General features: G+C 48.8%; 1 protein-coding gene across 1 annotated transcript in view; it reads right to left on the bottom strand.

The window, feature by feature from the left end:
* The window catches only part of Traf3ip2 (TRAF3 interacting protein 2), a 41,817-nt gene extending 24,360 nt beyond the window's left edge, over positions 1–17,457 (bottom strand). Inside the window, exons 1-2 of the mRNA XM_055616125.1 lie at positions 17,240–17,457; positions 5,033–5,839 (exon numbers count right to left, since the gene is read on the bottom strand). Coding sequence (XP_055472100.1) covers positions 5,033–5,831 — 799 coding nt within the window. The 5' untranslated portion in view covers positions 5,832–5,839; positions 17,240–17,457. The remainder of the gene's footprint in view (positions 1–5,032; positions 5,840–17,239) is intronic.
* Between the last annotated feature and the right edge of the window lie 265 nt (positions 17,458–17,722).

Genomic DNA, 17,722 nt, shown 5'->3' on the forward strand with positions numbered 1-17,722 from the left:
GTTCTTGGCGCCTTGGCAACATCCATCTCCTTGCTTCTTTGCCCTTCTCATTCTTTAGCTTTCAGCTCAACTCTCTGTTCAGTGAGACCCACTCTGGCTGCCTGCTTATTAATATCCGTTCCAGCCCCTGGTATTTCCTTTCTAGCGTATATGCTTTGTCATGTTGTGTGCATATTTCTACTTATTTTCTGTTTCCTCAGCTGGTGTGTTGTATTTGACACTACCTTTGTAGTACCTAGTAGAGAGCCTGGCAGACTTTACTGAGTAAAGTGATAAGTGAACGGGCACGTTCTATTTACAAGTCCGTTTTCCTCCCTTTTTTCTGTCCCTACTACACAATTAAAGATGGCCTTTTCAAAGACTTGATGGTATAAAAAACTCTACTGATGGTTGGAGGGCTTTCCTTTTCCCCAGAAGGGAGCCTTCTTCTTTTTATTCACTCAACAAATATTTATAGAACCTCTACTCCCAGGCACATAGCGAACAAAGATAAATATGATACAGTTCCCTTATGCAGCGCAAGATAAATAGAGACAGAGAGAAATCTGTGTGTCTGTAGGTGTCTGTTTTTCAACACAAACCCACTCGAGTCAGTGTGAGAAGAAGGGGAGGCAGACAAATCAGCAGCTACCCACTTGAGAATTGCTGCTCAAAAATAGCTTCCCACAGACTTGTCTTCTGTGCCTAAAATTCCATCAGGAGAGTTTACTCTGTAGGAGATGGAAGGTGGGTGATGTGATAGACAAATGACTTGCTAGCAGAGAAACTCCTCAGTTCCGAGGCGGTGTTGAGCACAACATGAAAACAGTGAGGATGAAAATCTTGCACAATCCTAAATGAGCACCCAGCACTGCCTGCTGCTCCTCAGTCTCGTGAGCCGCTTGGCCCCAGTACAGACAGTCTTCCTGTCACTGGGCTCTCACCACTTGGAACTGTAAACCAAGCCTTAAATGAGGTTTTCCATGCATCAGGGAAAACAGTCAACATTTTTCTTCCTTATTAAGAATGGTAGTAAAAGCGCTTACGAGGGAGAAAATAAAGTCTGATTTTCAAGTTGTCAAAAAACATCATGATAAAATGCAACCAGTTTAGCCAGGAAACAAAATGGCCAACATAAACTGTTAGAAGCACTGCCACAGCTGTAAGCAGCTGTGGCCCCTGCAAGGCAACTCCTTCCTTTCTCGAGTCTTCCGTCTGGTTTATTTTTCCTTGCTTTAAGTGTGCATGCATTCTAGCACACAATCACAGGAACCTTTTTTTCTTTTGTCCATAGGAGCACTAACCCACCATTATCTTATTCTGCCTCCTTAATAAAGAAAAAAAAATCACATATAAAATGTAAGGGCTTGATAGACTTAATGCCTTCTTTTGCCCACATACATCTGTATTGTGGGCTGTGTCTAGCCACAAGCTTCATCTGCTGACCGTCAGTGGAAAGGTTCTCAGACAACAGAGGCAGACGTTTCCTGGAGCTACAGTGAGGAAAACTAGGCTATTTCATTTCTTGTTTTCATATGCTTCGGAATTTTTTTTTTTAACATGAAAAGGGTGACCAGTAACATTACTTTTGCTTCAACTTTCAAAATGCAAAAAGACACCATTTGCATGGTGATCATTATTTATTTATATATTCATTAACAGGCAAGGAAGCTATGCTCTTCTAAAGCTGAGTGGGAGCGTGTAGCCATGGCTCCCACTGCACAGCCTCCCTCAGGTGAGAGCTCTTTTGAAGTGGTTTTGTTGGCAATTAAGTGCAGTTATAGTCCTGACATGAAAGTAAGCATTTGTCTACCTGTCCTGAATGTTTAAAATCCGTGCCAGCAAGGAATCTGAAAGTGAAGGTTTCCGCAGGGTTGGGCTGCAGGCTCCATTTCTGAATAACACTGATGCTCCTGCTGTGGGCTTGCCAGCCACTTTCCCAGAGCCTTTACTGCATTATCCCGTTGAGTCCTCACAGCAACCTCCCTGGAGTCCTTGCTGCTAGGTACTTCATTAATATTCCAGGACTTCAGCACCCTGCAGAAAACCTTAAGCTCTGGGGTCCCCTGATTCCTTTCCTGTGATCCTGGGGTCTCCCAATTCTTTTCCTGTCATTAGGGCTCTCAGGAGCAAGGGTCAAGGATATGCAGCATGAACTAAGGCAAGCTCAGTTTTATGCATTCTCTTTTTGTTGTTCCTTTTTTTTTTTTAATCATGGGAATGTTTGTTATAAAATAATTAACAAAAGAGTACAAGGAAAAATACCCTTGTCCCCTCTTAGTTCCTTGCTTCCTCTCATGTTAGTACAACCCGTCAGGACTTTTTGAAGGTATAAACTTTTTGAATACGCATGTATGGGGTCAACACTGTATCTTGCTTTCCCCCTTCATCCTTTTTATGTCAGAATGTGGAGAGTGTTTCATGCTTCACAACAGGGACCCAGGAGACCTGTATAAATAAATCATACCATGCAGGTGCTCTTCGGCCTATGCTGAGGGATGTCTCAATACACTCATTATAAACTGAAAATGTCCAGTGAGAATGTATTTCCTGCCCAACCCCCAGAGCATCGTTCCCTTCAAAGCAGAGCACCCTGTGATGGATGTGCTGTTTACCTGCATGAACACACACACACACACACACACACACACGCACGCACGCACGCACACACACACACACACGGCCAGAAAAGAGCATCAGACCCTATGGAGCTGAAGTCATATATGAATCTACAAGATGCCCAGCTTGTTACTTGGGTGCAGAGATCCAAACTCTGATGTTCTTGATTGGGCAGCAAGTACTCTCCATCACTGAGCTATTTCTCCAGCCACCGCAGTGTTGTTGTTGTTGTTGTTTTTAATAGGTGAGTCAGTAGGTGAGGTTGTGGACTTGAGGGCAGGGGCTCTTAAAGGCCAGGGCCTCAGATCTCCCTGGGGCTGCAGTTGTATCCAGTTGTGAACTGTGTGACATGTATGGGTTCTGGGAATGGAACTCGGGTCCTCTGCAAGAACAGAGTGCTCATATATGTCCCTGAGCCATTTTTCCAGCCCCCAGTGTTTTAATAATCATGCTGTTTATATATTTTTGCTTGTTTGATGTTTCTATTGGATAAATTACTAAAAGCAACACTGCAGGCCAAAGGAGAGGACTCATAAAAATTTAATGAATAATGAAATTGTCTTCCAGAATTGCTCCAATTTCTGCTCTTACCAAGACTGTTTAAAAGTACTCATTCTCTTATGCCCACTAACACTAAATATATGCAAGGTTCTTATTTTTGCATCCATCACTACATAAAATGTATTACTGAAGTTTTTGCATTTCTTTTTTTATCGGTGTGTGTGTGTGTGTGTGTGTGTACACCTGTGTACATACGTATGTGACTGCAGGTGTCCTCAGAGGCCAGCAGAGGGCATTGGATCCCCTGGAGCTGGAGTTACAGGCAACTGTGGGCTGAGAACTGAACTCAGGTTCTCTCCAGGAGCAGAAAGTGCTCTTAACCTCAGAGCCATTTCTCCAGCACCTTTTGTGGCATTTCCTAAGCTAGGTCTCATATACTTTGTATGTAAATTGTTCCCATGTCCATCCCAAGTTCTCTTCTGTCTGCCTTTCTTCATCTCTTTGCACTCTTACGATCAAACGCTCCCTTCCAAGCCCCTTTCATAGAAGAGCTAATACAGAGAGCAAGGGAAGGTGAGCTGGCGAAAGCAAGCCAGCTCTTACGTTGGAACAGGAAGTGTCCCTATTTGGATATGTCTGTCTTGAAAGGAGGCTTCCCAAGGGGGGAATGCTTACCTCCAAAGGCTTCACCAGGAAAAGTACTTTCCAGGGGGAAGGTCTTCCTGGGACTCTCGTGATCAGAGTCAGTGCTTGCTTTGCTATCATGAGGTAGCAGTCTCCTGTCACAGGGAAAGGCAACTGCTTGGGGACTCACAGGCCTTTGACTAAGCGTTCACGCTTCTGCACCTTTATCTAAGGAGTTAATCGGAAATGCAGATAAAAATACTTTTTTGTCATATTATTGGTAATTAGACCAGAAAACTGAAAAAACTTTCAATGTCTGACATAGAGAACAGGTTAATGGTAACTCAGCGATATATTTACTGACATGCAATGTAGCATTTATACATTTTATTTAACTTTTACAGTGTGTGCCTGTGCATGTGTGTGTGAGTGTGAGTTCTTGGGTGCCACGATGCACGTGTGGAAGCCAGAGGACAAGTTGCAGAATGGTTCTCCTTCCAGGCTGTGGGTTGTCAGGCTTGGCAGTAAGTGCCCTTCATCCATCAGTGAGCCTTTCCCTAGCCCAGTTCAGCATTTTACAGTGATGCTGGAAGTGCACTCAGTGTCACGGCTGAGTATTTTATATTAGGTACATTTGCAAACCTCCCTCCCCCACACTGGAAGTAAAAAGTAAATGTATCAAAAATCCTAACTGGAAATTCTATTTAGATAAAGGAAATACCCCCTTGTCAACGTCTGGGCATATTTCATTTGGAGGAAGCTACCCACATACTGTGGTCAGAAAAGGTGTCTTTAAGTGAGGAGAAGTAAAATTTCAAAACCTTTTTAAAGTATCCTGGAAACTTGAGAACTAAACCCAGCACCTGCCTTAGCAAAGTTCAATTCTCAATGACTCATAGGTAAGAAATCCACCACACCTGTGCTGTGATTGGCACTCAGCAGGCACCTGGTCCCGCCCACATGCTCCTTTTCTGTTCCTACGACAGAAAAGGAACAGAAAAAGGAAAAGAAAACTCAGAAAGGAGCCCCAAGAACTAAGACAAAGGAATTTTCTAGAAGTCGTCAGGGTCTTCTCTCTGTCCTAAGGAAGGTTTCAATGGCTCAACTTGGGGATCCACTTGGTCCTAAAAGTTACCCAGAGATTGGCCAAGAAAATGCATTCTCTTAAGCCCCCTTGCAAACCAACTGCGTGCTCAAAGGCTCCGCACCAGAGAACTGACTGCTGGTCTCTGGATATCGGCAGTGTTGTGAGGCTTTGTTTCCTCGTTCCCTAGGCCCACATCGTCCAGAAGCAATGTAGATCACTTACATGGCACCTGGTGATAGGGCCCTCCCGGACAATGGTACTGATAGTTCCATGGCGCTTGCGGGGAAGGGCTGAGAGGCAGCCTCTGCCCATACGCTGGATACCTCTGAAGTTCAAACTGAGGGAACTCCCTGGACCTCAGAGGCCCAGGCAGGTCCTGCAGGTAACATGTGGAGGTGAGGGGCAGTGGCCTTTCCAGCTGCCTGATGCCCAGGACATCTTGGGGCTGAGAATCATACCCGGTGTCTATCGTGGGCACATCTGGGGCTGCTGCTCTGTTCCTTGGGGGCTGAGGCCGGGGCCGGGTCATCGTCTCTTGGCCACCAATGGAGGAGTCTGCCAAAGCATTAGGGAAACTTGGGTCCGAATTGTCTGAGTCATGGCCAGTGTCGGGAGAAGCTGCCGAAAGCTGAGATCCCAGCCATCTATTGTGTTTCTCCGTAAGCGTAAAGCGGCAGTATGGAGGAAGAGCTCCGAGCGCAGACTCAGCCTCAGCCTCGCTGGCTTCAGACGAGCACCAAGGAACATCTCTGCCGGGATCAGGGTGCCTTCTAAGGAAACTGGCTTCGCTCTCCTCCAGGACTTTGGTGCGCAGGCAGGCAACTTGCTGTGACACGGGCTGGTGATGCGCAAGTTTCAGGGAAGGGCACTGGAGTGCAGACAGGCTGCTGGGTGCCATGTTCCTTGTATTTGGGGCAGGTGGTTCCAATTCCTCTTCCAGGGAAGGGTCTGCGATTGGTTTCAGCAACTGACTCGGGAATGGCTCTGATTCATCAACCTCCTCCGGAATGCTTCGATTCATTCTAGTTTCTGGAACAAAAGAAAACATGCCAGTCTCAGAAGACAGGTCAGTGCTCGGAGTCCTGATTTTATGACCTTGAAGGACCCGATTCAGGATGTGTTTTAAATTAACAGCAGTGTTGACACCGCTGTGCTTGCAGGGCCCCAATCACATAAAGTTGTTTACTTATCCTCCAGGCAGCGGCATTATGCTTATTAAGATATTTTATCTGGAAGTCGTTCCACGGTGGGGATTGCTTACCAGCAAGGGGAAAGCCTGGGCGAAAATCAACTGTCACGTATTGAGGAGAGAGAAATTGTCTTAAAGCGGGCTGCTTTTGTGTTTGGAATGCGTGATGAAAAAAAAAAAAAAATCCCAGGGACTGATATGGGACTGTCTCCAGGACACAGTGTTGGTTGTTTTTTAAAAGAGAAAGAGCGGGAGGGAGGGAGGGAGGGAGGGAGGGAGGGAGGGAGGGAGAAAAGCTGAACAGTACGGTATAAGGCTGCTATGCATGTGCTGGTGTGTGTGTGTCCTGCTATACGCCTGCAGGATGTGTGATGTACGCAGCCTCACACTAAGGCAGTAGAGAGGCAGGGCGGGAAGAGTTTCACCTTTTGAACTTAACTCCCCCCCCTCCGCCCCCATTTGGTTATTGCTTAACTGAAAACTAAATAAAAGTTTCTTTAAAAAAGAAAGCTTAAAACACATTGAAACAGGTCACGGTGACATTTTCCACTTAACAACCTGGGTCATTTGGAGGATGTCTTTACCTCTGGGCACTGTGCCTTCGACAAAGGTAGCCATGACCAGAGGCTTGTTAAACTGTCCCTCAGCCCCCAGCGCCAAGCCTAGCATCCAAGCAATATGCTTTTATCTCTAAAAATCGGCTTAACACGATGAGGAGGGGGAAAAAAAGCTTCCCTTGTCTGTCTAATCATTAGCTCGTTGCTGCGACGCCCAGCTGTAGGGCAAACAGAGGAAAGCCTGGGAAATAGGGTGCTGTGGGGACACTGGGGGCTCACAGGAGGCCGCAGAGCAAGTGTTGTAAGAGAGTAAGTATGTGTGGGAAATCCCAGCGGTTTATTCTACAGAGAGCCTTTGTACACAGCACACTTCAAATGCTAGAAAGAAGAAGGCTGTGTGCGGAGGGCTGGGCTCCGACTTTGGATCTATGCAGCCTTTGAGCCACCACCGTTCACTGAGAGCCTACTGTGCCCGGAGTCACAGAGTACATAAATTATTGTTCTAAGATGGCTCTTGGAGACCAGAAATGTATTGTCTCCTCCACCCTGTGCCTGCTCCAGGGGACGAAGGCAGCCCTCGAGGAGGTGGTCCCCTTTCACAGGGTTAGGCAGCAGTTTGCTTCTAGGTGGAAGCCAGGGCTTTTCACATAGTGGGCAAACAGCTACCACCGAGCCAGTGCTTTGGTGTCTACCCAGAGGGCTTAACTGTCTACAGAGAGCCAGGCACATCAGCACATGCCTACTGATTGTAATTATTAAGGAGGCTGAGGCAGGAGAATCACTGGAGCCCGGGAGCAAAACACTCGTCTCACATGGCCCCTCAGGTAAACCTGTCACAGCAACGAAAACCCTCTCCGTAAAACGGTAGCATCAGTTATCACTAAAAAATTCAAAGCAACTCTTGGGGCTTTAAATGAGTTCACTGCCAAATACAGGGCGAGCCCTCACTCCACATCATAGGCCCTCCCCAAGTAAAAGCTCAGTTAAGATTGTTTTGCTTTTGAAAATATCTACAAGTGGTACAGAATGAAAGAGGATGGAAGCCTAGACGGTGAAAGCTTCTCTAAATTATTTCTAACAAGTTGGACAGCGCCGCGCTATCTGCAGGTCACTGAAAGCATGTGGCAAGGCAAAGGCAGCCTACCCCAGGGCCTTTGCACATGTCGATCTCCTTTAGAATACTCCTCTCTCCAGATGCCTGCATGGCTCCCCTCCATCCTCCTTAAAGGTCTTTCTTCAACTGTCCCCTTCTAAGTGAGGTCGCCCTGGGCTCCCTTGATAAAGTGTTCCCACTCTCCCTCACCTCTGCCCCCTCTGCTCTTCCTTCCTCTCTAGCAACCGCCCCCCCCACGCTTCCCGCAAAGATACAGCATGTAAATACTGAATCCTGTTTCCAGAGTATAATTCCAGACAGCGTGACTTCTCATCCTCGACACACAGCCGCAGACTGACACCTCGAGCGCCTGGCACTAGCATACGCTCAGGGAAGGTTTTCTGACGGAATAAACGATGGCGTCTGCCGTACAGCGGTGCTCTGCAGCGGGTTGGGCCACTGTCGACAGCGCCCTCTTTTGCAGACATGGCGGAGCCTCCCAGCTCAGGGCCTGGTCAGAACTGGCAGGGCATGGTCAGCCCTGCCCCACCTCCCTGGCAGTCACAGGGAGCAGCTGCACAGGGATTAGTGATGCCGTCTGAACAGCAGTCAAGTGCTGTAAAGTTATGACCCCTTAAAAACAGCCCAGTATTTCACCACCGCTAACCATTTCCCACTTATTTCCTTCTGGGTTAGCCCCAGGTTCCAGTCACGTGACTCTCACCCTGCTGTGCTCTGTACTCCAGTGCGGAAAAATCCCTCTCACCAGCCTTGACCTTGGCAGAAAGGCCCTGACCTCTGAGTGGACAGAAGGCCTGGTGGTCAGCGAGTGGGAGCCCCTGGGGCCTGCGTTGCTGGGGCAGCTCAGAAAGACTGCAAAGCCAAGGCTTGTCAGGCCTGGAGAATAAGAGCATGCCTGCTCCACTGCGGCCCATGAGGAAAGCTGGTGGGCGGGGTCTGGCTGGGGATCCTCTGGGGTTCCCAGGCCAGATGCGCAGGGCGCTGCTTAGGCACCATGATGTGGCAGGATTTCTATGTCTGACTCTAAGTTCCTCAGGTAAACAGATCTCCTCCCCCCCCACCCCCACCCCCACCCCCACTCCCCCCACCTCGCTTTTCCAAGGGGAATAAACTGTCAGAATTGTAAAAGCCCGTGCCCTTTGACAGAGTAATTTCACTTCTAAGAATCTCCTCTACAGAGAAAAGCACATTGTTCCAAATGAAGTCTATAAAGATAAGTGATGCAGCAGAGACTCCAAATAAAACGGCTCTGGGTTTTAAAAGTATGTATCGGACAACGAGCACTCTATCTTTTAACAAATAAGTGCCATGTGAACTGAAGTGGGTACAGTTCCAAATGTATTGTTTAAAAAAAAAAAAAAAAAGGAGAGTGTGCCACATGGCCTCGTGACGTAAGACCGCACATGTGCATCTAATCTCTGAGAAAGCGGAATGGCGGTTACCTCTGGGAAGGGCGCTAGGGGCGGGGACACTCAGTTCTCAGAACAGCCTGCATTTTCCTAATTTGTACTGACTGGATATCTATCTGGCTGACCCTCCCTGTTCAAAGAGTAAAGACTGCGTCACTGACCTGCGTTCACAGAGATTAAGAACCAATACCAGCCCTGACCACCCCCTCCGCATCAGGGAGAGGTTTTAGGATACAAAAACCAAAACCAACCAAAGATGGAGGACCCGCTGGGCCTGGGCACAAGCTGCAAACGGGCTAGGTACCGAACAGCTGCCACAGTGAGCTGCCATGGCTACGTACGTGGCAGGGTCCCATGCCCTCTGCTCTAAACCAAAGACAGCAGCCCCCGTCCTGCACTCGCTGTGTTTCCAGTTCTTCTTTCTCTTTGTGAGAGAGGGTCTCACTGTGTGTTTATCTGTGGCTGCCCAGGAACGCCACCGCCCAGGCTGGCCTTGGTGTAGACCTTGGCCTCCTGAGTGCGGGGAGCTTTGTTTGTTTTGCTTGAAATTACTTTTATGTGTATGAGTGTTTTGCCTGCCTATGTGCTGGTGTACCACATCTGTGCCTGGTGCCCTTGGAGGTCAGAGGAGGACATGGGATCCCCTGGAGCTGCAGCTGCAGGTGACAGGAACCGAACCTGAGTCTTCTCAAGACCAGTGGTCACTTAGTCCCTGAGCCGCCCCTCCAACCCTCTCCATTCTCCTCATCTCTCCATCACTTTCTTCACCTCTCCCAAACCTCTAGCTTTCCTCTTCCTCTCCAACGTCTGAGGCTCACATCCTCTACCCTTCCCCAAACCCCAGCAGGAATGTCTTTCCAGACGAGACCTTACCCAGCACTCATCCACACATTGGCACTCTGCTGACAGCGTGAGCCCCTGCTTTCCCTTCCACAGAACTGTTCACGTTCCTCCCTCCCGCCTCTCTCTGTGCACAGCTCAGCCAGGCTCCCTGAGCTGCCAGCAGCTCCGCTCAGATGTTTTCCCAACACCCACTTCCTACAGCAGCATGTCACAGCCAGCTCACTGCTCTCAGAGAGGCGCCCGTTAGCCTTCACGGCACCCTTGCGATCCCAGCAGGGCCTCTGTCCCTCTGGTCATACTGGCCTCCCTGCTTGCAGGACCATCTGGGGACTTCTTTCCCCTTCCTATTTGAGAAGCAAGTCTCTCTGAGGACACAAGTTAACCAACCTAAGGCTGCATCCTCACAGCTCCCTGTGGCTTTGACGAACAGGCGGCCTTACCCCGAACCAACATGAACTCCTCTGGTGTGACATCTACACAGAACTTAACTGTGTCCAGATTTTGATTGCTTCTCTACCAGCTGTGTAATTAAATGTTATGGCCACGACAGAGTTACTTAACTTCTCTGGGCCTCATGTTCCTCAGCTACCAAAAAGAGGGAATAGTAACTCTCTCCCCTAGGGCCATTAGGAGGCTGAAAGGGTACATCATGACCAGTGCAGGGCCTGGTCTACACCCAACTCTAAGAACAGTTACTGTCACCCCGGCAAGACCCTTGGCTTTGGACTAGGGTGTCTAGATGCTGTCCCCTGCGGGTATACCAGGTACCAGGAGTGTCCCCGGAACCTGGCGTACGGAGACTGTAGCTGTCTAACCAGGAAGTGGTGAAGCCTCCCACATTCGATTCACATCAGCTCATCTGGTCTTGGGCCACAGGCGGGGTGAAAGGAACCATCCTGCTGTTCCTTCACGAGACATATTAAAGAGCTTTTCCAAATCCACACAAGAGTGTGGTGAGGGCAAATCGACCGATGGCTCTCCCAGCAATTTCCACAAACCACTGAGATCCAGGGCTGGCAATTTTTCCCTACAGAGGACCAAATAGTACGTCCTTTCTGCTTTATGGGTTAGATGTTGTTTCTTTCTTGTATTTCACTGTGTCTGCGGTATATGCACAGATAAGTGTGTACGTGCTCGCATGTGTGTATGAGTGTGCATGTGTGTGAGTGTGGGGGGGGATGTACACCACAGAGGCAGAGAAACTGCTCTTCCGTCATTCCCTGAGACAGGGTCTCTCTCGGAACCTAGCCTGACTGGCAGGTGAAGCCCTATGATCCACCTGTCTCTGATCCCCAGCACTAGGGCTACGGGTGTGCACAGCCATGCACAACCATGCACCTCTTTTTCCACGGGTGCTGGGGATTTGAACTCAGGTCTGCACAGCAACTGTTCTTACACACTGAGGCATCTATTAGCGCCTCACTTCTTTCTTTCCTTCTTCCTTCCTTCCTTCCTCCCCTCCGTTTCTTCCTTTCCTAACAACCCTTTAAAAATGTAAAGCTGGGGCCTGGAGAGCAGGCTCAGCGGTCCTGCCAGAGCACCTGCAACCTGGTCCCAGCACCCACGCTGGACGCCTCACAGCAGGCTGTGACCACCTGCAGCTCCTCGGCCCTCACGTGCATATTGCCCCTCCCCCACACATACAATTAAAAATCAATAAAAAGAGAATTACTTAAATTGGTAGGAAAATTAATCGTTTCTCTAGGCTGGTATAGAAAGACCCCGTAGGCTTCCTTTGGCCCCAAGGCTACAGTTTACCAACTGCTGATAAAGATCATGCTGATGTGGCAAACTGCAAACCTAATAAAGTGATCTAGTTAAGAAATATTGCCATCTCTTACCGGCCATTTGTTAATATTTACTGCATGGCTGTTGTGTGTGAAACAGTTCCAAGGATTTTTACACACAGTAACCCATTTGGTTCTCCCCATGACCTGAGTTGATGGGTACTGTTGTTGGTTCTGTTTCATAATGGGGAAACTGAAGTACAGGAAGATTAAAGAACCTTCTCAAGGTCTTATGGCCTGTGGCAGTTCTGACCCAGAGCCTGTGCCTTGAACAGTCCTCACTGATGCCCTGTTTACTTGGGAGGGTGGGCCGCCACCAAGGAACCACTGGCAACTCTGCGATAAGTAGGTTTCAGAGCTTTCGTTCACCTTGACCTGGAAGGGCGTGGACACACACATCCAGTGTTCTGTAAAGTGTCCCTGGGAGAAAGCCCGGGTGTCTTTCCCTCCTGCCATTACAATGGAGAGTGCGATCAGACTGCAGAGGCATCCTGATTTGAGAAAAGCACTTGATTGGATCTCATTAAATTTTAATCATAAACTGAATTCAAAATAAATTGAAACCTGGTTGACAGAGCACAAACAAAGGACGATGATAAATGGCAATGCAGCTAGAAAGGGGATAGCTTCCAGCGGACATCTCTGAGGCAAGGACAGACGGGATTTAATGAAGGTGTTGTGTCCCTGGCAGAAGACAAATAGTACAGACAGGGACAGAGGAAGGGCAGGAGTGAGCAGCCTGAGTAATTAATAAATGGCATAAACAGCTCCTAAGTAATCAAGACGAGCTGATCACCAACTGATTGGATTTGTGTTTTGATTTTTGAGACAGTCTCATGGAGCCTAGCCTGGCCTTGAAATCCCAATCCTCCTGTCTTACCTCCTATATGCTGAGATTACAGCACCCACCACTATATCAGACTGTATTTTTTTTAAAAATTGTATGTGTGTATTGGCTTAAGGCAGAGATATGAGGTACGTGTGTGTGTATGTGTGTGCGCGCGCGCGCGCTCGAGAGCACTTACAGAGATCAACATGGAGTGTGTTCCTCAATTTGCAGGTGAGTATGTGTGGAGGACAGAGTTTGACACTGTATCACTTCGATTACCCCCCACCTTGTATTTTGAGGCAGGGTGTCTCCCCACCTCAATGTTATGGGGAGTTCAGCTAGCCAGCTTGCTCTGAGGTCTCCCTGTCTTTGTCTCCTGCACACTGGGATTCTAGGTGGACTGCTACACCGTCTCACCTCCATAGGTGGACTCTGCTGATCTGAACTCCAGTCCAGTCTGAAGGGCAGCAGACACTTCACCCTACAGGGAGATCTTCCTAGCCCTAAATTAAAAAAAACAAAAAAAACAAAAAAACAAACAAACAAAAAAACACTTTTTGGGTTATTGATAGGTTTGAAGAATCCAAGAGACATACAGCATGAATATTTCAGGTGGACTTAAGAAATAAATATGTACATTTATAATTGGGCACATCCCAAAATCCAATTTGGATCAGATATTTTTAATTACAGATTCTCAAGGTTTTTTTTTTTTTTTTTTTTTTTTTTTACTCTCCAGAGAATATAAAATTTTCTTTTCACATCTATTTGTTGTTTGAATGGTTTTCTGCAGTCCCGTGGCACCCAAGTACAGGCCAGAAGACAACTGGGCAAGAATCTGCTCTGCCTCTGCACCGTGCCCACTCCTGGGTCACACTCAGGTTGTCAGGCTTGGTGGGAAGTACTTTCACATGCTGAGTCATCTTGCTGGCTCCCAAAGAGTAATCTAGTGTGTTTAAAAATCATAGATCTTTCAAAATATCTGTAAACTCACTAATTTCTTTGTCTACGGCCCAAATGTATGCAGATTGTCACAAGATTGGTTTGCCTAGGAGAAGATTGGTCTGGAGTGAACTTTCTGGCTCAGATTCAAACCCGAGTGAACAAATATGTCCAGGCTCTCTTGCAGAACTTCCCTGAGAGAGAAGTTGTTCCATTAGGGTTTGCCAGAGTCTTTGAGCCCTGGAGACAAGAGGACATTTGCTGGACCTTTCACAGAAGGACTCACAGTCATGCTCTGCTGGGACATGTGGAAGTGGCCCTGGGACTCCAGCAACGAGCTCTGAAGGGAGGAGGAGGATTTCTGGGAACAGACTGCCTGCCTACTCACTCAAAGCTGGTAAGAAGAACATTGAGAGAACCAACCTCAAGCCAGCTCAGGCGCTTCTGTTGCTATTGCTTTGTCTGTCTGTTTGCTTGCTTGTTTCACATAAGGTGGTCTTCCTAAAGCACCTATCTGTGATCCCTAATTCAGCTCAGGCCACAGAGTGAAGAGGAAGGGACAGAAAGGATGAGAAGGGTATGAAAAGAGAGAAGGAAGGCAGGAAACTGTTATTACTACGGGAGAAAGACCTTGTAGTCTCTGTGTATTACAGGTACAGGAAAGGTCAGTGGGACTGTGACAGGAAAAAAGCATGAGCGTGCAGAGTGGGCCAGTGGCCAGGACATCTTGGCAGACAACTCAGGATAGGGAAAGTTCAGAGATGGGCATGAGACCTGTTAACCCTGGGAGAGGAGAGGCGGGGCCTGGAAGGCTGGGCCCAGGACTACAACACTGTCAGAGGAGCCAGGTTTCTCTCATCACTGAGGGAGCTGCCAAGGCCTCATGCAGAGTAGCCTTGCAGGGCGCTCGAGGGGGACAGGCTGGGTGAAGGTTTCCCACCCATCCAAACAGCCTGCTTTTGTCAGGAAATCAGGCCAAAGGGGCAGCACGCTAAAAGATGCCACGTGGATGAAAGTCCACCCTTCCTTGGCTGTTTGTAGCCCGTGGTGTCTAAGAAGGCTTGTGTGCACACGAGTACACCAGCAGAGTGAGCAGAGCACACAAGGCTCTGGGAGGACAGGAGAATGCTGGGAGGAAAGGGGAGACCCTTGTTTCATGAACTAAAAATACCTGGGTGACAAAGCATCGGGAGGAAACAGGAGAGGCCCAAAGGCCAGCTTTTAGATTGCAACCATCAGGTGCTTCTCGTGGACAGCCAGCTGGACTGCTTTGCTAAGGAGAAAGGATCAAGCTTTAAGGGTCCTTCAGTTGGATATGAAAGGAGCTGGAAGTTGACCACGCCTCTGTCTATGCTCTTTTCCTGTGGCCGTTCCTTACAGTTCACACGTGTACATCTTTAAAAGCGAATCTAAAATTGCCTGCAGCAGAAAATTATTTGGATGCAGGATCTACATGAGATTTCCATTCTGCAATGGGTAAGACGCTGATTTCATTGGGACAGACTATGCCACCACAATCTATCTTGCTGAATGCCTGTTAGACGATGCCTGGAAACAGGACTTTCTCCTCCTCTTTTAATGTTCGGGGTGTTTGAAAGTCACCAACCCCTTCATCCTGGGAGGTGCAGGTGAGAATCCCTGGGTTGGACCGGTTTCCTTCCAGGCCCCTGTCATGTTGTCCAGACCTCACTTTTGCTTACCCCGCCCCATGCAGGGAGCACATCAGAATGACTGCAGCATCAGTCTCCTCGCACGTGGCGTGCGTGGGATGACTTGGAGGAACAGCATCAGACCAAGGGTGGCTGTGCTGGAGCCTTTACCATCAAATCGAGCCTGGCAGCCGTGCGGCCGCCACCCCAGGTTCGGATGATAAGGCTTCAGGATTTGAAATAAGAATCAGACACTCACCACAAGCAAACATGTTGGAGTCTAGGGCCCTTATTCCAGAATATAGAGAACCATCTGAAAAACACCACGAGGCCTGTACCCTACAGAGAGTTTAGCAATGCCCAAAGCCCCAAATCAGCACATCTCCTCAGGCAGAACCTGCTGGAACTGTGTTGCCTGTGAGTGATTGCTCAAAAGAAACAATAATAATGTTTCTTAAAGCAGTGGTTTGGAAGAGGTTAAGAACCCAGTGTATCTGCCAACTAGTAATGACTCCACTCACAGCCACCAGCCTTACATGGTGCTGGGCTGTGTCTCATGGTTCCTTTCCCCTCCCATTAAAGGCCCACACACGGACTGCCGGGGCCAGGAGTGCCTTCCTGCCCCAGCTCCTGGCCTCTGAAGCAGGATTGCCTGCCAGCTCTGGAGCCTGCCTTGCCTCTCAGCAAACACATGGGACATGAGCTAAATTCAAGAAATCCCATTTCCCCCTATGTGGTTAAAGCCAAAAATGATGGCTGGATTCTAGGCAGCCCTCCTGCAGAGCTGCAGCTGACACCCCCACCCCCACCCCCACCCCCACCCACCACCCCATCACCCCACCCCAGGCTGCCTGCCCTGACAGCTGCTTTACCTTCAGCCTGGAAAGCAGATGAGGGTGGGGAGGTGGAGGGGAGGGGGTGGAATTTAAAGTTTATGTGCAAGGAGACTGAGTACCTCTATGGTGTTTGATAGCATGCCAGATTCCGGGGGCTGGGAAAAAAATACAAGACGCAAAGGCCTTCCTAATGGACTGGTAGCAGGGATAAAATTTATATGTGTGATAATCAGTAAACAAAATAAGTTTTAGAGACCACCCATTACGATGCCCTTGTGGGGCTGCCATGGCCTTATTTTGTTAGAAAGGAATTTAGACATAATCATGTTAGCAACACACACACTCAGGCACACGCACACGCACGCATCCACACAGACTTGCAGATGAAGAAATCCAGGTTTCTGGGAGCCAAAGAGAATTGCCTAAGAGATGGGCCACACAAAGCAGACGGAGAACTTGGAAGCAAGTTTTCTGTCCTCTTTTTAACTTATTAATTTGGTCTCTTCTCACTCCCTAAAAACAAACAAACAAACAAAAAAATTAAAAACAAAAAAAACCCACAAGTCTCTGCGGTCTAAGAGGCCACCTCGAACTACACCACCACAGAACACAGCTTCTAAGATCAAGGCTTCTTCCCTGACGTCCCCAGCACCATCCAGACCCAGCAAATGCCTGGCTGAATAGAATGGAGTCCTGAGGGGGTGTGAGGGTGTGGGAAGGTCTGAGGTGTTGAGCGCTTCCTGATCCAAGAATGGGATCTCGATATTTTTCCCCAGCACAAGGCCAGGATAGAGAAAGACGGAGAGCTGGTCTTCTTCGGGCTCTGTCATTGACGTGTCTGGGGCTGGAAGCCAATTACTGAATCCTTTCTACCCTGGGTCCCTCCTTGGAGAAACAGTTTTGATTTGTTCTAGAGACAGAGTACTGCTATGCAGCCCAGTCTGGCCTTGAACTCACTGCGTAGCTTGATTTCTTGATGGGAGCATGAGGACTGAGGACCGAAACCAGGCAGCGTGGTGGGAGTGTGCGCCTCTCCTTAAAGAGTTAAGCCCAGCACCGCCTGCCTGAAACCCTAAACCAGCGCTACATTCCCGCTGGAGCTCGGTCTGCCCAAACCGGCCTCCGGATGAACGGATGAACTAGGTGAAGGTGAGGACGGGAGGGCAGAGGAGCGTCGAGACCAGAAGGTTCTGGCGACGGACGAGGCGGTGGACTGGAAACCCGGTCAGTGGTTAAAGAGCCCAGGGCCGGCAGGCTCCAGCGAGCCCACTTACCTAAGATGGCCGCAGGCAGGCCTGCCCAAGGGGTGGTCGCTGGCTCTGCGATCAGGGCTCCACCATGGGCCGCTCAGACCTCCCTCGCCCTCTCCAGGCCCAGGTAAGTGGTAGGGCAGGCTCTCAAAGCAGGAAGTGGATGCTGTATGCAAATCTCCACGGGGAGGAAGCCTCTACTCAGCAGTCTCCCTGTGGGCAGTGAATCAACCGCCCAGAAGTCACTTTACTTCTTAAAACAGAAACCTCCTTCATTTACCAGCCAGGGAGCCAGCAACCAATTAGGCTGCATCCTGATTTTACCACCCAGATAAGAAACTTCGAGGAGTGCCCCGGGCCTCGGGCTTACTGCAGAGCCTGAGAAGGTGTCTGAGCTTGACTGTTCCGGCTGCTTGTTCATTGGCAGCTTCGGAGGAGGAGACCAGGGCCTCATAATGGGAAGGAATATGAAGCAAGAGCTTTCGACTGTGTCCTTCAAACTCCCTA

The sequence above is a fragment of the Psammomys obesus genome, unplaced genomic scaffold (assembly GCF_907164565.1).
Source record: "Psammomys obesus unplaced genomic scaffold, mPsaObe1.curated_primary_1811, whole genome shotgun sequence".
Lineage (NCBI taxonomy): Eukaryota > Metazoa > Chordata > Mammalia > Rodentia > Muridae > Psammomys > Psammomys obesus.